Source organism: Thermothelomyces thermophilus, chromosome 7, assembly GCF_000226095.1.
Source record: "Thermothelomyces thermophilus ATCC 42464 chromosome 7, complete sequence".
Classification (NCBI taxonomy): domain Eukaryota; kingdom Fungi; phylum Ascomycota; class Sordariomycetes; order Sordariales; family Chaetomiaceae; genus Thermothelomyces; species Thermothelomyces thermophilus.
This window is the reverse complement of record NC_016478.1, coordinates 1876838-1895499: the sequence shown is the minus strand read 5'-3', so window position 1 is coordinate 1895499 and position 18662 is coordinate 1876838. Positions and strand designations below refer to the sequence as shown.

The following is an 18662-nucleotide window of genomic DNA, read 5'->3' as shown; positions in this document are numbered from 1 at the left end:
CGCGGTGGCCACCCACTCGCACGGGAAGCCTGCGATCGCTGCGCGTGGCCCTAAGCAATGAAGATGACACTTGAGGGAGGTTTCACTCTGCAGAGACATCTTCACCGTCAGATAGCGCGCTGGATGACGATCGCTGGGGGCTTGGGGTAGAGCGGCGGGATGGGGATGTCGACTCCCATTTTTGCCGCACTTTTTTGCATTTTCGAAATTTGCTCAGGCGGTTCCGATCGAGCGACTATGCGTGTATGAGTTTCACTTTCTTAATTAGCATCGTTATAGAATAAGTGGGAAACCAAGTTTGCGCGGTTCTTGGGTGATGGTGCATACGTGCTTGGAGAAGGCGTGGTATCGAGTTGAAGAAGCTATTCCAACAAGGTCGACACAACACTTGCACCACAAAAAGTCAACGAGACGGTGAACAAAAACACCAACGTTCCAACATTTACCATCTGCCATCCACTATCAGCTATATATATATAGCACCCATTACAATACCTAGCGGTGTAAAATTTAAAAGTCTCCCCGGTCGAATCGAAACACCGTCCAACACACTGCCGCGAGGCAACAATGTAAGCTCATCATCCCCTCCTTTCCACCGCTGCTCAGCACAGTCAGGCAGGCATTGACGCATCAACCACCACCACCGACTTTTGTTGCCCTTTGCGATCGCTCCCACGTTGCCCGCGATTTTCGGGAGGTTCGGGTATGGATTGTCCAATCTTGGTGTCCACGCTCACCCATCTGTCACGGCGTACAGTAGCAAATCCCGTCACGTACATCCCTAGGTATGTTTCTCATAAAATCATAAGACGAGCAAAAGGAGGAGGAAGGTATCCCAAAAAAAATCGTGGAAAAGAGAACAATAAAAAAGAAGAAAAAAGACAGGTAAAACATTGAAACCAGAATGCAAAATGTCCGATGCAGAAAAAACAAAAACAAAAACAAAAACAAGAATTGCTGCGAATATTCGAGGAACAGACGCTTGCAAGACAAGAAAGGAAGAACAGGCGTCCTCCCCTTTTACCACCGATGCCTCGTGCTTCCGGAACCATTCCCTCCCCCCCATCTCCTCTCCACCTCTCTCCATCATCATTGCTCAGACGCAACCGGTAACCACGGAACAATTCACTCCTCTTTCAGTCATTTGTACCGTTTTCGTCTTGTCACGTCATCATCCCCCGGGGACGGGACCCAACCAAAAAAAAAAAAAAAAAAAAAAAAAAAAAAAAAAAACCGACTCAAATCATCTCGCTCTGGTGCAGCCCGGTGCGGTACTCGTTCCTCCCCTCCTGCTGCGCCACTTGCGCCTGCACCTGCTGATAGACCACCTGGTTCTGCGCGCGGTAGTTCATCATGCTCACGTGCGGCGGCTGGATTTGCACGCTCTCGTACGGCGGCGCCGTGCCCATCGTCATCATCTCGGGCGGGGGCGGGGGCGACTTGACCGCCGCCGACGACGACGCGCGGCTGCGGCTGGCCGACCGCATGCGCTCCGTGGCCCGCGTGATGCGCGCACCGATGCTGTTGTCGACACTGCTGCGCCCCCGGTTGTGGTTCTGCCGCGGGTTGGGAGGCGAGATGATGGGCACCGTGGACTCGCTGACGGGGATGGCGGCGGGGATCGGTGGAGGCGGAGGTGGAGGGGGTTGTTGATGTTGTTGCTGCTGCTGCTGTTGTTGTTGTTGCTGCTGCTGCTGCTGCTGCTGTTGTTGTTGTTGTTGTTGTTGTTGTTGCTGCTCGGGCTGGTCATCGTCCATGACAATTTCAATCAAGCCCGAGCTACCACCATAGACGACCGGCTTGGGCCCGCTAACGTGCGGAAGGGGTGCCGGAGGTGGCGGCGGGGGCTGGGCCAGGTGCTGTAGCTCTTTGAGTACGGGCGGGGCGGGCGGCGGAGGGGGCGGAGGAGGCGGGATGTTCGCATCGTGCGAGGGTCTCCGGCTCGGGGCGGCAGCGTTCGCGTCGTGTGACGGCCTTCGTCCCGTAGGCGTCGGGTTCATGGCCGAGGGACGCCTGGAGTGGCCTTGGGGCTGGACCAAGTCTGCAGGCGGGGCGGACATGGACCTCCCGATCTGGGCTGCCACCCGAGAATTGGCCGGTGGGGGCGGAGTGTAGACCGTCGACGGGAGTAGGAGGGGAATATCCTCATCCTTTCGCTCCTTCTCGGCGGTCCCGGGCGATCGTCTGCTCTGCGACTCACTTTGCGACTCACTCTGCGACGGCGCCGGCGCGGCGGGCGGGGCCTGGGAGAAGCTGGTCGGCATCGGCGGGACGGGAACCTTCTTCCTGCTCGGCTCCGACTCCATCACCAATCGCATCGCCCTCGGCGTCGCCGGCAGCCCGATCGCTGCCGGTCCGTTGCGGTTCGCAAACATGCTCCTCCCGGCGTTGGCATCCACACTCGCGCTGCGTGACGGGAGGTCCTCCTTCTTCGGGGGCACGTACGTCGTGCTGGGAAGCTCCATGAGGGTGGGTCGCGTGCTGTTGTTGGTACTACCGTTGTTGTTGGTCCCCGGCCCGGGCGTGATCTCGCTGGGATGCAGGATCGGCGGGGCCGACGGCCTCCTTGCCAGCGACTTCCGGCGGGCCTCGAGTTCGCGCGCAGCCGCCTCCTTCTTCAGCTGTCTCTCGTCCTTGATGACCTTGAGGTCTCCCGAGCTGTCCGTGACGAGCTGCACGGCCGCCGGGGCCGGGGTCTGCATCGGGACGCCGGCCTTGTTGCGCCGAGAAGAGCTCTCGGATCCGGCGTGCGACGTAGTCCGACGAATATCGGACCTCTCCCTGCCCGACTCCCGGGTCGACCATGCGCTCGACCGAGCCGAGACCGGAGAGGCGATGGCCTCTCCGCGCCGAGCGCTGCTGTTGCTCCGGTTGTTCCTCTGCCGGAACCTCTCCTGATCCTCAAGCGCCCGTCGATAGTCCTCCTCGTCGTCGTCGTCGTCGTAATCGTCGTCGTCGTCGGGGGCGTCGTCGGAGGCGTAGTGGTGCTGCAGGTTGCTCGCCGACATGGGCTGCGGCGAGGACGGCGACCTGTTCGAGGGCGGGCCACGCGAAGCAGAGCGGCCACGGAGCTCCAGAGAAGGCGGGAGGTGGCGCTTGCCGGGGCTGCGGGCGCGACTCGAACCGCGGCCGTTTCGGCTGGCTGTACGGCGGCTGGAACCCCTTACGCGGGACCCGTCGCGGTTCGCGTATCCCACCTTTCTCACGGTGCTCGGCTGGCTTGACGGCTCCAGCTCGTCGTTGGAGTCATACATCGGCCCGTTCCCGGAACCGCCCTGGCGCGCCTGGTGCTGGTGCTGGTGCTGGTCCTGGTTCTGGTCCTGGTGCTGGTGCTGGTCCTCCTTGGGCGTCACCAAGTTGATGAGATCCTCTGGCGACATGGGCACCGGTGACTTTGGTGAGCGCTTGCCGCCTTTTGGCGTGTAGTTCCGGGTTGTGGCCCGCCCGCGATCCAGCGACTTGTCACGGCCGTCATTGCGCGACAGGCTGGCGTCACGCGCGTGCCGACCGTCCCGGCTGCCCCCCCGGGTCTTCTGTCGGGTCTGTGCCGCGTCCAGACTATGGATGTACTCGTCTAGGCTTCTTCCATGCTCGCGATGGTGCCCGCGCTGGCTCCTTGCCGCGCTCGAGGCCGCCGACGCCATGCTCACAGAGCTGGCCACGGACCCTGGCCCTTTCCGCCTGGATGGCCAGTGGTACCGGATGGAGGAGTTTGCTGACGGCTCCGGCGACGTGAGGTCCTCCAGCAGCGAATCCTTAAACGAGGGGAGGGACAAGTCGACGCCTTCGGGGATCCGATTGCGAGACCCGTTCCTCTTGGACCTCCCCCCTTCCATTAGAGCAGCCACGGCTGCTGGCGAGGGAGACGGGGGCGGGTGTCCCTTCGCCTTGTCCTTCACTAACCTTGGGCTAGCCGTGTTCGGCCGCGTCTGCTCGAGCCTCCTGATGGCGCCATCCTGCGCCTCCTCCATCGACCGGAGCGCGTTGGCATGAGGATCCTCGGGCTTCCGCGTTACCGACGAGGTCAGCAGATCTCGACCGCCGCCGCCGCCCGAATCGGGAGCCTCGCCGATCGAAGGCAGGCGTTCGCGACCGAACCCGTGCGCGGGGCGGGCGGTGGCCGGTGTGTTGAACTGGCTGCGGTTTCCTCGCAGGATGGCAGTGGTTGGGTCGGCACCGCCAGGAGAAAGAGCCGAATCCAGGATGGGGGTTGCTCCACCGGCGATCGGCGTCCTTCCGTCGTCGACGTTCCTCGTGAACTTGTTTTTGACTTGGCCGTCAAAGGAAGTGATGAGCTTCAGCGACGAGTTCTTGGCGATACTCCTCTGCGGCCCGTGGTTCACTACAGGAGGGGAGAGCGGAGGGCTGGCCAGCTCGGGGACCGTCTGGGTGATGCTGGGAAAGGTGAGCTGTTGGGCGGACGGGGAGGTCCAGGGCTCGGTCGACTGGCGGCCGGTACAAGCAAAGCACCGGATAGCGAGTTGCTGCTGGCCGTGCTGCACCGCCCACTCGCCCCATTTCTTGACGATCTGTTCCTGCCGTTCCCAGGCCGAGGGGAAGAAGAGGCAGGTAAGGATGAGTGCCTCCATGTACTTTTTGTGCGAGACGTAGATCTCGATGGCATCATGGTGGTCGCCCATGCCCACCATGATCGTGGCCGCCGTATGGACGTCGCCGCTCTCCAGGAGTCGCTGCACGTAGGCGCGGCCCAGCTTGTATTGGGATGCCTGTCCGCCGATGCCGCTCAGCGCTAGGATCATCCAGTCAGACGAGGTCATGTTCTCCGAGCCCATCGCCATGATATCCGTGCTCATGTCGCCCAGCCACTTGGCCAGCAAGATGCGGCTCGTCGAGCCCAGGGGGTGGCGAGACATCTCGTCCCGAACCAGTTCGTCAACTTCCTTGTGCCACCCAAAGATTGTGCTGAGCATCTGTCGCCGCAGGTCGTCGTTGGTCAGACGGCCGTGGTCGGAGGATGGGGCCTTGTACGGCACGTCGGCAAGGCGGCTCTTTGTGAACTTGAACAGGTCGACGGCTCGCGTGTCCTCGGGACTGCGCGGCACCTCGTTGCGCAGCCTCGAGGGCTTGCGTGCAGAGTGGTAATGCGAGCTCCCCATCGACATGGAGCTCGTCGTCGACAGAGACTCCCCCTCTCTCCTCTCCCGAGGTTGGGTGCCCGATCGGAGTGACGAGCCGGTCGAGATGTACGTGTTCTCGGTCATGGTCCGCGAGACGGTAGACGCCGGATACCGCCTCTGCGCCATCTGGGATGTCGAGGAGGAAATCGACACCGTCGAGCGGGAGATGTTCGATGTCGGAGTGGCGGGACGGTACATCTCGGTGTCCGATTCGTTTTGGAGGTAGCGTGCCAGCGGCGACCTGCCGTCTTCTTCCTGGTCCGAGATATCGGACGGACGGAACGCGATCTCGACCTGGGATTCAGACTCGGACGCGTTGCTCGGCTGGCTCTTATCTTCTGCCTCCAACGAGATGGGAGGAGACGGAGGGAGCAGGTTCGCTGGGTGTTGGACGTTCTGCACAAGCATGGCTGGAGCGTTGAGGTCGAACTGCTGGACCGTATTGTTGGCTCCGAGCGTGAAGAGCGTGGCGCCGGGGCCGTAAACGGCCAGGCCACGAACAGTCTCGAAGGTCGGGATCGTATCGTACGTGACATGCTTCGTTCGCACGTCCCATGATATTGTCTCGCTGCAAGCAACCTTGTTTAGCAGAGGGAGGGTGGAGGAGGACGATGCAAGGGCCGGGCCGGTTGGCACTCACCCTTCCGAGTACTGAATGATGCGGCCGTTCTTAGACCAGCCCATCCATTTGGGGCCCGGGATGTAGTTTTCTGTCCTCTTCAAGATGCGCACGACCTTGGCTCCGTCTTCCGCGTTGTGGGTCTTTGACACACTCCAGACACGGAGGTCGCCGTCGTTCGTCTGCACCGCCAGCATATCCGATTTTGACCGGGAAGATGAGGCATGCCATGCTAGGGTCACGATGGGAGACGGGCCCCTTGACGTGCTAAGATTGTGCAAGATTGTGAACCGTGGTTGGAGCGTCGCGATCAAAAGCGAACCGTTTTGGTAGCTGAAGAAGGGGGGGGGGGGGGGGTTGGGGAGGGTTCAGATCGCGTCAGCCTCGAGTTCGCCATTTCGCCTGCGTGAGGTAAAACTGGAGAACATACCCGATGGCAAAGGTCCTGCAGTCGGCCGCCGGTGAGATGGCGGTGATGGGAATCTGGTCGATCGTCCTCGCGGAGAGGTGCTCCGACGTTGTGGGCTCGAAAAGGATCACATTGCCTTGGGTATTCCCTGGGTCCGCCGTCAGCCAAGCCCCTCACAGCAGCGGAAGCGGTGGCACGTCGCACTCACCAAAGGCGACATTGCCGTTGCGCATCCAAGCGGCGCATGTGAGATTCTCATAGGACGCGAATCGGGCGACTTCATCTCCGGTCAGGAGATCCCACACAATGGCCGTCTGCCCCGCGTCGTAGCTGACTACCAATCTCCCCGCCCCGATGTCGCTGTGGTTGTCGACGGCCAGCAGCTGCACCTCCTCCGAGTGTCGTGCAAACCGTCTCTCGATCGCGAGGGTGTCGTAGTGGCAGCACACCACCGAGGTCCCCTGAGCATAGAGGAACATGGACGCGGTGGCGGCGCATGGTTCGAAGTAGCGGCCAACGTTGCTGGGCTTCGGTGGTGCCATGGCGTAGCCGTGCAATTGGGCCATTCGTCCCTTCTCGTGGGCGGCGGTGCTTGACCCAGCACGGCTCCGGGAACTATGACGACCGGCGGCAGACATGCCGGGCAACGGGGACGGGCTAGATATGTCCTCGATCTCCCTGTTCACGAAATGGTGAGAAGCCACCTGCCTCCAATGTGTGTTAGTCGGCTGCTTGCATTCCTGCGGTCCGGCGAGATATTGCAGCCGGACTGCACCCCAACCCTCGAGGGGGCAAACTTCTATCGCATCAGCCGGTAGAGCAACCGGCAGCGTGCCGGAGACGACGATAGTAGGGGAAAAAAGACAACGTACCGATCGGGAAGTAGAATAACGCCTACCGGACGTGGTGGAGCGGCGAACCAGGGCGGGCGGCGAGGCTACACGATCCGACCTTCAATTCATCACATGGGATGGTGCCTCCCGCTGTGAGTTTCCGCAACTCGCACGTTCCTCCACGTTCCGTACACCTAAACAATCCGAGCGTCGAAGGCTCCGTGAGGCATGTGTCGACGAGTTGGCGTGGGTGTGGCCAACCGTTACGGCTGTCGTGTCCCGGGATGCCAGTGCGGTCGATGGTGAAGCGTGTTTGTGTTGACGAAAGAGAGGGTGAAGGCTGCCGGCACGGTACGGCAAGGGAGGGTGGAAGGGAAGAGGCGGGTTTGAGACGAGGGCCGGGAAGGTATTGGATCAGCCGCAGTACTGTCGCACTGAACGTGTCTCTCTTCGGGGGGCAAGGGGGGTAGGGAGGGAACCGCCGTAGACGCAGGGGAGAGAGGGGTGTGGGCGGGCTGAGCTGTATGGGGGCGGCAAAGATAAGTCTACCGGCCTCGCCTCATTGACGGGAGACTCGTCTTGAGTTCCGTCCGGCGCTTGTTTTGCTGCAAAGAAATGGCTTGGGCGTGTAGCCAAGCGTCTTCTGGCGAAGCGACACCAGTGTATGTGTGTTGTTTGCGTGTGCGCGTGTGAGCGGATCGAGTGATTGCACCAAAACCAAACCAAAGAGAGTCCGGGAGGCGTCCGAAACTGCGCCTCCTTGTTACCGCGAGAGTTCTCGCCCTCTATTGTTTTTTTTTAGACTCTCCGGTGTAGTGTATGCACGATGTGCGTTATGCAAAATATCGGGAAGACCCAGAGGCAGATGGGAAAAAGAGAAAGAGAAGTATGAATACACTGTTGCCACGAGGGTATGCCGGAAAATAAGACAAACCCCAGCCATCCGCAGGCGCTTAAATCGGATGTGTTTGACCCGGCCACTGGACGAGCCCTGGGACACATCCACTATAAGATGAGAAAGGCCCTACTCCTGCTCTCTCGTGCGTTATTCCGGCTCTCAACTGCCTCTCTGCGCTAGCACCCACTGCGCGAATCTGAGAACAGGTGCGGGTCAACCGGGGCCAAGGGGGGAAGGGTTGGGTTGGGTGTGCTGCAAGGAAAGGCAGATGGCAAGATGCGCATTGACTAGGGCGGCACTAGCAGCCGGGGTGTTCTGTCGAGTAGCAATGCGGCTTGCACCTGGGCTGGACGAGACCCTGGTCTGCAGGAGCAGAGAGTGACTTCGATCTGGCGCTGTCACTGGTGGGAGGTCCAGTCGCGCCGACTCGACCAGTGCTTTGCAGCGGACCGCATCAACTGTGGTTGGCTCGCAGCAGCCGGCGAGCTAGTTATGTATGTGTGTATGTACATACATACATACAGTACTGTACTGATGTGCTTGGGTATGGGTAACCCATCGATTTTGGCCGCTATTCTGGACTCTCCTTTCGGCCCCTCGTGAGCTCGTCAAAAGGCTCATGACGAGAAGAATTGCATGGGGGCTGTTGATTGACACGGCCCACATGACTTGCTCCCAATCTGTTCATCTCTGGCATTTGCCAATATTTACTTGTTGACCTTGTCGACCTCGTCGACCTCGCCTCTCGCTCTGCCGGGAGGGAGGGCGACCTCAGAGGGACGAAAGAGGGATGAAAGAGAGATGAAACAGGGACGAACGAACGCTGGGCCCGTCTCGGGGCCGAGCGGCGGTGGTGTGGCGCGACCCTAGCTCCATCGCAATGGGTGCTGTGTGTACAGAGTAAATGGAATGCGAAAGATGGCTGGGTTGCAGGCATGACGCAGGCATGTCCCGATGCGGCCCGTCTGAGTCTCGAGGTTGCCGCCCTGGTCGTAGCGCACGAGATATTATTACCTCCAGGAACCTGGGCTGTTTCCAGCGGTACCTTAACCGTGAGGTTGCAACGATCTGCAGGCGGGATGTCTGCCCCGCGGCAGCTGTGCCGCCGTTTATGGTCGAGGGGAGGTTGGGGGGGAGGGTGCGCGCAAAGTGCTCTTTCCTCGTCGCCCTTCTTTCTCCGCTGCGTCAACATTTCGCCGCCGGCCATTGTCTCCCTAATCCTCGGAATATCTGACCGGCGGGTTTTGAATCAGACGACGGTCTGGGAGTTGCCTCCCGTTCGTCTTACCTTCTGCATCAATGGGGTAGTGTATTCCTGGCACTCTGCGACTTATTGAAGATTCAAGATGTGGTTGGCTGTGGAGTGGGGGGAGAAGTGGAGAAGCACACCTGAGGGCAAGGGACTTAAGCGCCGGGTCTGGCGATTGGCTGGGAAATCCTTGCCGTGCAGCCAATCACGGCTGCTATCACCGTGCTGGCAGGGGTGCGCTTGCTATCCCTACTTGGATCTTGCGATACGTCCTTGCCGTATTATTCCATTGTCCTCGCCTCGAGTCTTTCAAAGTCTTAAGAACAATGGAATGGCTAGTAGTACTCGCCGTAGTACCACTAATACTAGTAATCACAAGACACGTGGAGGTTTATGCAACAATGTGACGTTTCCTCTGCCTTTTTTTTCTGATGATGGTTTGTTTCACCGTTCGGATGTCTTCTTAAGTAAGTTCGTCGAACAGTTAAAGCTATCACTGACAGTTCACGCGCTTCCAATCATAGGATGATAGGAAACTGTCGGGCCATCATGCCTTGAACAAGCACACCCCGCTCATCCCTCCGGAATGCCCCCGCCTTCAAAGGTTTGGCCTAGTTCGCAAGACCTGAACTGCGCAGCAGACTGTCTCTTGTCATACCTATGCGGTGAAGCCTAAGCTACCGGAAGTAAATGAGGGAAAATATTGCTTGAATTCTGTGCTATGGATTACAAAATCTCTGAGAACTCTCAACCCGGATAATGCAACTTTCCCCCCCTTCTCCCTCCTCCCCTCCAACCTTCGAGGTGGTGTGTGCGACATACACTACTATACACCCCACCTTTCCGAGCTGCAGGTGCACTATTCTCTACGAAGTCCCGAAGGATGGATTGCAGATGAGGTCGCATGCCAACCCAGCACTCCGTACCTCAGTGGGCTTTTCATTTCCCCCGGGTGGTCTTCGCTCTTCATGATTCGGTCCAGATGCCTCTGTGGTCTTGTCAATGAGAAACGCCGCTCTCCAATAACATCCAACAACACGTGCCCGCGGATCTCTGCCGCCGGCTTCGGTGCACCCACCTCGCCAACGGTTCTGCAGCTGTGAGACCCTATTCGTTTCCGCCCTTGTTTCGTATGGATAGGGGTGAGATTCATAACTTAACCTCGTTCGCCTGTCCTTAAAAATTAGTCGTTCTCGGTTACAACCCAGCTTCTGTCAACTTCATCCGTGCTGTATTCCGTACATTCAGGTTGAGAATCCTTTGACCCCAAATCCTATTCCCGTCTCGCTTACCCGGGGGTGCTTCGACGGGCACCGATTCATCAGCCAGAGTACACGAGAAGCAGATGCATTCAGCTGCAGGCACGGCACACCCGCAGCCGGTGAAACCCATACTAATTTACTGGCATATGCGTACATCCCACCCTGTATGTAATCCGTCCAGGTATACATGTAGCGTGCTGAAAGCGGTTGCAGACCTACCCGCGCAAACCCACGCCCACATCCACACCCACATATCCCAAAGCCCTCGATAAGATAGGGCGTCTCAGGCCGCGAGCTGTGGCCAGGCTGCAAGGGCGCGCTTCCTACATACATCAGAATTGGGAGCACCAGGTGGCCACGTTGGGGAGGCCCATTCGCGACCACCGTCTCCACGGTTCCGCCCCTGGCATGCCGCATTACTTTTATGCTTGTCAGACGTCAGAGTGAAGTGGTTGCAGATGCCCTGACACGGCAAACGCGCTTCAACTTCACGTCACCCCCATCTGCGTCACCGTGCGTCTGGAAAGGGACCACGGCATTGTCGTCCGGAGCAGTACTGTGTGAGTGGGAAGGAATCATTTGTCCAACCCGCGGCGCCCTCATTGTCGCCGAGCGTCGGACAGCGTGGGGTTTTGCCCCGCGACGGCGCTTTTCGGGACTGTCGGATGTCACAGCCGGCCACGTCGCATTGCCGTTTTCAAAGCCCAGGTTCGGTGCAGAAGGCAAGGGAGAAGGAAACTGAAGACAAATTCTCGAGAGAGCGATGCATCAGTGCAGAGCATCTGCCGGGTTGCCTCTTCTACTACTGTGTACATAAATGCTAACAGGTATAGTAGAGCCCTGAGCTGGGGTGCAATGAGTGTACGGGTTACCTTGGGGCCCAGGTTGCCCGATTCGGACTGGTAATCTTGAATCTTGAATTGATGGGAAGGTGGATGCCCGGGGCAACATCAGAGCGGGACCGACCGGGAAGGGAGCTCTGACCTCTGCGGGCAATAATAATAAGGGCGGGCCCGACGGCAGCTTCCTGTTCATCCCGTGTCCTTTGCAAGGGCTTCCCCTGCAACATGAACTGTTCTTCAACTCGCGCCACATCCTCTGTTAGTTCGATGTAGAGAGCTTGGGTCTAGACGGCTGCAAGTTGCAACGGGACGACGAGGCAGAATGTTGTCATGCTGAGATATGGCAACTCTGAGCTGTGCGCATCGCAATTTAAATCAATCACGGCATGAACATCAGCTTTTTGCTTCTTTGGTCAACAGCTGCCAGTAACTACCAGAAGTAACAACGCAACGCAACGCTTACCTCGGTCGCGCAACCACCAACTACCAAAGTGTAAAGTAACACAGCGCTTTGAGCAAGTTGGGGATTGCTCGCTCGGCCCTTCCATCTCCAGTTTCTCGATTTATCTTTCATTAACCCCTCCCCCTACCTAAGAGGGAGGAAGGATCGGAGGGTGGGTACGATTAAGCAAAAGAGTTTGCGATCTCGCCTCACTCTGCTGCATACCCTAGTGCAAAAATCACGCTGAGTCGCCGTAAATCCGGCATCACACCACACTCGGCTGCATTTGACGAGCCCAGCGTGCCAATTGTCCATCGTGCTTTGAGAGCCACCCGCACGAACGGACTGGAGCGCCTGCAGGTCTCGGGTCCTCTTCCCCTTCATATTAGAGTTCCCCGGCTTGGTTGTTGTGCAAACGAGTCAAGCCTCAAAGCGCCACCCCTTCGGCGCCTCAACCCTCCCATTGTTGCGCCATCCCGAGTCCACAGCCTCCCGTCCAGTTACTCGGCATGCGGATTATGTACATACAGTGCTGTAATCCGTACAGCTTCACCGCTCGCTCTGTCTCACACCTCACTGGTACAGTACAATATTGCAACTCACCCAAGGAACGTGACAAGAAAGCACATATGTGCAGCCCGCAACGTGCTAACCCCCTTTTCGTCAATTGAGCTGGCTGATGCTTGCAGACGTCTCCCGGCTGCCGACTCGACCGTAGCGCTAAGATCACTTTGCCTTGAGCATACAAAGAGATGCAACAATCGACCGCGAAAGCGCACCTGATTCGACCGGGACTGTGCCCCATCGGTTCTCCGTGCTCTACGAGGAAGTCACTCCCTCAGAAAAGTGCCCAAAATGGATGCCAAGCGGGGTGGCATGCCAGCCACAGAGACTCGGTCACGCCAATGCCATTGATGATGGAATTGCTGCAGGTGGTTTAATTTTAGACTCGAAGGATCCCATTAGCGGTTTTACCGGTTCACAGTCACAGTATGCCTCCCTTGCCTCCCCGCCTTCCTTCCGAACCAGCCTATGTAATGTGTACGGAGTCCTGGGTATGGAATAGGGGGAACGGGGGTCAAAGACTGCCAGCTCTCTTGATCACCGCGCATGATGGACGGGATGAACAAGGCAGGTGACTTACCAGGTTTGGTTCTACTCCGCGGGTCTTCTGCGCATATTACATGCATAGCCGTGCGTCTTTCTCAAGATGACGGTACCTCACCGGCGGCGCCTCCCCGGTTCATCATATCTCTCGAGGATATGAAGCATGACGAAAGATCATAGCTCCTGCATGTGAAGCCTCGCCTAACCCGGTACAGCCACCAGAGAATCGGGGGAAGAGCCGCAAACGCATGGCCGATCGCCGCGCGGCCGGGGTTATTCGAGGCTGGCGCCAACAGCGTCTATATCCCTTGCTATCATCGGCAACGGTCAGGACTGGCCGAGGACTCTGCTCTGGGCCAAAGAGGCGGTCTGGTTAGCCGGCGCCAATAGCCGTTCCCCTTAGAAGGGAGGGCTCTCTTGACGATGTTCATGCCAACTGCCTGGAGCGGGCCGCACGTTCATCACACGGCTACTAGTAGTTTACATCGGAGCTGAACAAGGGTTCGGGTCCGAGGTTCAGAACTGTGGCGCAATGCCTGTTAGTTGGTTCCTTCCCGCCACGCGCACCCCAACATGCTGCAAGGACTAAAGCTGATTAGCCATGTCTGGGTACCGCGCACTGGTTGGGAAGCGGAACCTCAAGCTGAGGACAAATTGTGTCCCCGTGCCGGACCATATCGAGAAGGGGCTCGTCAAAGACGTTACCCTGATCAACTGGTTACACATAAATCCCTACAGAGACTCCCGATGCTGAGTGAAGAAAGTATTCAAGGGAGTGGTTCAGAGCTCGCCCATCCGAAGCTCCCCCGAGATCCTGAAACGTACTATATATAGACACGGCAGCTTTTGCCCGTGTTGGTCCAGTGTCCTCGGTGGTCCCTCTGGCAAGGGAGCTTGGACTCGGGGGTAGAAAGAGTATCTCGTATGGCTCAGCTCTGACAGTTAGCTAGTAGTTCTCTTTCACAAGGGGTAGTGAGAGGTGTTTAGGTTCTCAGTCCAACGATTATGGAGTCTTAATGAAACGCCAGAGAGCAACAACTGGCCAGCGACTGAGCAAGAGCATCCTAATTTCGGTCAGTAAGCAAGTGTATCACCTCTCAATACTCAGCAGGGCCAAGAAATGAATGACGAGAAACTGTCTTTTGGCGAGCCAGAATCACTTCCCAAGAGCAGTCTGACGGCCAAGACAGCTCTGGGAGCATCGTCCCTCGAAGGGCTACGTATACTCCGTACTCCTAATAATTAATGAAGATGAGCGGTTTGAGATACACATTCACGCCCCTCTTCCGCCTTGAGACCGTAAATAAACCCCGTCGTCTGGGAAGAGACAATCCAGGGGCGCTCTCCTTCCCACCTCGCAGAGCCCCCTCCTCTATAGACTGGCATTGACGTGGTTGGATTGCCCAGCCAGGCTACTGGCTGGCCATATCTCTCTTACGGGGGTTCATCAGTCGGGAGCGTCAGCGCCTTCGGGCATTGGTAGGCTATCCGGTGGCTGCCGGGAAGATCAGAAACGGCGGTATGTCCTGTACATACATCTCTGCTGTGGTCCGTGGACACCTCAATCTGGCAATCTGGGGATCAATAACCGCGAGATAGCGCTGATCAACACGCCATTCTGTGTGCAGACTGCTCAGTATCTTACCTTGTGCATTCTAGACCCATGACGGAGTGTGTTTGTCGTCTCCCCCTTACCCTTCCTTCTCCCTCGCTGATTTTTGACACTTAAAGGAGTAAGAGCTCCTTTGACATACGTCAGGTAGGCCGTTGCGACTGAACGTAGCCAACCTGCTCCACATGTTATATGAGAATGTTGGAGCCAGGGGGTCTCCTCCACCCCTAACTTGCCTGGATATGATGTTCATCACATGTGCAAGGCCGTGAGGACAGTGCAGGGCTGTACATGAATGAGGCCTTAAGAAACAGTCTCTTCCTCCCCCGGCCCCGGGCCCCATCCCAAAGCACCAGTCGACTGGGTCATGCTTCTCAGTGACTTTATTTCTTTTTTTTCCAGACAAGATCAAGACGCCCTAGAACTGACGATTCTCTATCCATCAGTCCATTCTATAACAATTAAGCCTCTAAGTATAAGATAGGGAATGACCCCGTCGAAGGTCGGGGGTAGAGAGAGAGAGAGAGAGAGAGTGTGTGTGTGTGTGTGTGTGTGTGTGTGTGTCGGAGGATGCCAGACCTTGTCTTGTCAACAATCCTGAAGAACACAGCCTGCGGCTCGCGAATTTCTTCATATCTCTGTGCAGACTCCTCGTGAACTTGCTTTCCGTCTGCTGCAACCACCAGCGTTAACAACATTTGCCGAGTCTTCCTTCTATCATGGGGCCAGAACGGTAGCAGGTTTTCTTTCCTACGAAGCCATCAAACTAAACTAAGAGAGTGCGTAACTCCCGCGTCAGATATGGTAGCGATGGGGTGTAGGTTGCGATCACCACAAGCGCACAAGATTTTCCCCTGATTTCTTCTTCTGGTGTTGTTGACTCCTGACAAAGTGGTTCCTTGAGAGACTGCCGCTTGTCTAGGAGGGCGCTCAGGGCTACTACAGCAGTAGTGTCATCACGAAGAGGAAGGACCGAGCCACATCCATCTTCCAGGTATTTCCCTCCATGGATCTTACAACGAAGGGTAAATGGCAAGAACGCATCCCCTTGGGCAACACTTCAGAACCTGTCACACAGAGCAAAAGGCATCCGAGGGGAGAGCGTGCGAGGACCATGAGGATTGACGGTAACCATCAAGTTGTACTAACTACTACACTACCTAATAAGATTAATAGCCCAGGACAAGCCACCATAGGACCAAACGTCTTCCAGCGAGAAAACGACCAATAGTCGGGGTATCACCACGGTACAAAAAGTTAGGGGTATCCAGTCCAGTAACGATGAAACGCAGAGACAGATAAGGGGACAACAAAAAGACAAAAAAAAAAGACAAATGACTCCATAATGCTGACCATCCCCAATGCTTGTGTATACTGAGCCCAGTTGCGTCAGTGCCGCCGTGTAATGACCCCAAACTTTTTGAGAACCCCCGTGGTATGATGTTGAAACCCCCAAGTCCCCAATGATTGATAAATCCCAACATGTGCTGGAAAAACGCTCAAATGCCGCTATGGTCAAATGGAAAAACACGACAACGAAAGAATATTAAGAAGACCGACCCGCTTAGGTATCGGTGTAATCAAGAGAATCCCAATCCCGACCGAGCCGATAAGCTCTTGTTCGAACCATTTGGAGTGATGCAACGACGCTATGACTGGAAGAAAACAAGAACTCAAAACGGAACAAGAATAACAGAAAAAAAAGAGGGCTCTTCGGCCCAACCAGCCAGAAGATAATAAAAGGCGAGACCGTTCCGGACGGAAGCAGAACCGGGCACCTCCTCCACTCGCAGACCGAGGAGGATAAGGCGCAAGCCGGATGCCCGAGCACGTTTGCAGTCGAGCCTGCTTGATTTGGCCGATCAAAGCGTCCAGACCAAGACCTGCCTCCCCGGTCGCCGATCCCATTGGTGGGACTCGCGTGGTCGGCTACACCGGGCGAAACCGCGGGACGGTGTGCTGTTTCGGCAAAGTGTCGGTGTTTTGGCGGGCAAGGGCGGTGAAGATTAGCGGGTATGCAGTATTGCGTATGTCGCAGTGAAAGGGGGCTGGTTCACCGTTGATGCGGGCGATTACTTGGAGCGTGGCAAGTCCGAGTTGAGTAAAGTCGGTCGGGCAGCGAAGGTAAGGTATAAAAATGTGGGTCAAGTGCCTCGGGCTCGGTTCAGTTTCCCCGCGCGCTTAAGCCGAAGATTTGCTGGTTTCGCTCGGTGAGCGGTCTGAGCGCACGCCCGAACCAGCGAGCGCGGGAAAAAAAAAGGAAAAAAATTTTCCCCCAGAGGGTTGCGGGGGTAAACCACAAAGAGGGAACCTCGGGTTCCATGAAAATGCTCTTTGGGCGTGGCGCGGCGCGGCGCCTCTGGGAAGCAGGGCCGGAGAACACGTTGCTCATTTGCCTTGTGTTCTTGGGGTGCCAGTTCCCCAAATCAGATAGAGACCCACCCTAGATAGGGCTCTCTCTCTCGGGAAGCTGCATGCGCGCCGGGAAGCAGGTTAATCAATCAACGGTCAAGGTTGATTGCGCATGCCGCCCCCACACCCCCTCCCGACAATGAGTCAATCGGTGGATGCATCTGTTTGCCGCATGTTAGTCAACCCTCCGTTACTGGCCGTATCGGGAAGCTTCGGGTAATGCACCGTAGGCTCGGTAGCACATGGGCAAAGCCTGGGAATCAACATGATTGTCACCGATCGGTTCCGAACTGCCGCTCTCCGCCATCCCCTTCCTGTCTTAAGAAGAGAACAAGACCAAAAAAGGAACACATGGAGCAAAATCACTCAGCCTCGACGATGGTAGTCATGGCCGAGAGCTTGCTCTTGGTCGCCTTCCTGGAGGAGCTGGTGCGGCGCTTGGGGCCGGGCCGGCGGCGCTGCGCGTCCGCCTCGGCCTGTCGCCGGCGCAGTTCCTTCTCGGCCAGCAGGATGCGGCGCATCTCGCGCTGGTACGCGAGCTGCTCCCGCTGCAGCTGGAGGAACTCGGCCTCGGTCATGACGGGCGCCGCGGGGACGACGGCGGGCGAGCGCGCCGGAGAGGCGCTGCCCTGGCTGCTCGAGACGCTGCAGGCGTCGTCGTCGAAGACGTCCATGTACAGCTCGTCGTCGGTGATGTAAGAGGACGCCCGCTCCTCCGAGTCGCCCTCGCCCAGCGACGACCGCCGCGGCCACGAGGGATAGGCGCACTCGGGATCGGGTCCTCGCCGCGACGACGACGACGAGCGCGGCGCAATGTCCATGGGCGCCGACATGCTGCTGCTGTAGGGGCTCGAGGATGTGAAGGAGTCGAGGGAGCTGCCCGGGGAGCTCGAGGAGCTGTATGAGCCGAACATGGCTTACTTTGTGTCTTTGCCGAGTGTCTGCGTGTGTGCGTGTGTGAAACGCGTTCCTTGTTTCGATGGATGACGTATGTGCGTGCTTTAGGGGTCGCTGTGGAGCCCAGTGGGTTCGTGTCAGGTTCACAGCTCGGGTCAACGCCGAATGATGTTGACGATGGTATTGATGATGGAGCTGACGAGGCAAACTCGGTGGTGCACGACCCAAGAGAGATGGGACGAAAGGCCTTATATGCCTCGGGGGGTTCGTGAGAGGAGTGGGTGCGGTGGGTGCGGAAGGGCAAGGGTGAGCAGTCCCAAGGATCAGGATGCCGTGGGGCAGATTAAATGTGAAGTGCCGGGGTGTGTCAAAACGGTCGAAAAGCAAAGCAAAGGACTTGTAAAAGCAAAGCAAGGCAGGCAAGGGGGGGGGTGTGCTCTGGAATCTGGACCGGGGGGGCCAGACAACACGGGGGCGGCGGGATGCGGCACGGAACTTATCAAGGCAGGTACCAATGTACCGTGGGACGAATTACGATACGGAAGAGTTACGGAGTATGTATGTAGTGTACACTACACCGAATAGGTAGCTTTGTTTCCCCCCCCTGGGTGCCCTTAGGCTGTCGGATCGTGTCCGCGGGATCAGCTGTGCCAACCTCCAAACGAAGCTGCCTGGGAGCGGCAACGCCCAACCATGATGACCCTCCGTCTCAAATTCTGATGGCTCGGATTGGCGCCGGACGAGCCCCCACGGGCACACTAAGAGTATCGCAAGATTAGACAGACACACCTGCTCACCGCACACTCGCAAGCACGCAAGCACGCACGTACACAGTACACCACTGCACGCCCGAGCGACAGAGTTGCGGTGTAAGACCGCCTCCCGCCTGTTCGTTGATTCTTTCGCAACGGCGGCAAGGACGAGAGGGTAAGAAAACGCCCC

At 57.5% G+C, this 18662-nt stretch overlaps 3 protein-coding genes across 3 annotated transcripts; all 3 read right to left on the bottom strand.

Moving 5' to 3' along the window:
- Window positions 1–1233: 1233 nt before the first annotated feature.
- On the bottom strand, window positions 1234–7384 carry MYCTH_2312075 (uncharacterized protein). Its single transcript, XM_003666875.1, has 5 exons — window positions 7039–7384; window positions 6375–6870; window positions 6188–6314; window positions 5779–6090; window positions 1234–5706 (listed from the first exon to the last, which is right to left on the bottom strand). Exons 2-5 carry the CDS (start codon window positions 6730–6732, stop codon window positions 1239–1241), a joined length of 5265 nt encoding a protein of 1754 aa, XP_003666923.1. The 5' UTR covers window positions 6733–6870; window positions 7039–7384; the 3' UTR covers window positions 1234–1238.
- A 1220-nt stretch (window positions 7385–8604) lies between these two features.
- MYCTH_2130846 (uncharacterized protein) lies at window positions 8605–9104 on the bottom strand (the record flags this gene model as incomplete). The annotated part of the gene is made up of 3 exons (XM_003666874.1): window positions 8605–8647; window positions 8720–8763; window positions 8943–9104. 3 exons carry the CDS (start codon window positions 9102–9104, stop codon window positions 8605–8607), a joined length of 249 nt encoding a protein of 82 aa, XP_003666922.1.
- Window positions 9105–16852: 7748 nt separating this feature from the next.
- MYCTH_2316580 (uncharacterized protein) lies at window positions 16853–17894 on the bottom strand. Its single transcript, XM_003666873.1, has one exon. It carries the CDS (start codon window positions 17735–17737, stop codon window positions 17186–17188), a length of 552 nt encoding a protein of 183 aa, XP_003666921.1. The 5' UTR covers window positions 17738–17894; the 3' UTR covers window positions 16853–17185.
- Between the last annotated feature and the right edge of the window lie 768 nt (window positions 17895–18662).

What these genes read in the sequence shown, in the direction of transcription:
- MYCTH_2316580 (XM_003666873.1), bottom strand. Translation starts at nt 17,737, where the DNA reads ATGTTCGGCTCATACAGCTCCTCGAGCTCCCCGGGCAGCTCCCTCGAC.
- MYCTH_2312075 (XM_003666875.1), bottom strand. Translation starts at nt 6,732, where the DNA reads ATGGCCCAATTGCACGGCTACGCCATGGCACCACCGAAGCCCAGCAAC. An exon ending in CAACGGCAATGTCGCCTTTG is followed by an intron (nt 6,315 to 6,374) that starts GTGAGTGCGACG and finishes CGGCGGACCCAG; the next exon opens with GGAATACCCAAGGCAATGTG. An exon ending in TGCAGGACCTTTGCCATCGG is followed by an intron (nt 6,091 to 6,187) that starts GTATGTTCTCCA and finishes CCCCTTCTTCAG; the next exon opens with CTACCAAAACGGTTCGCTTT.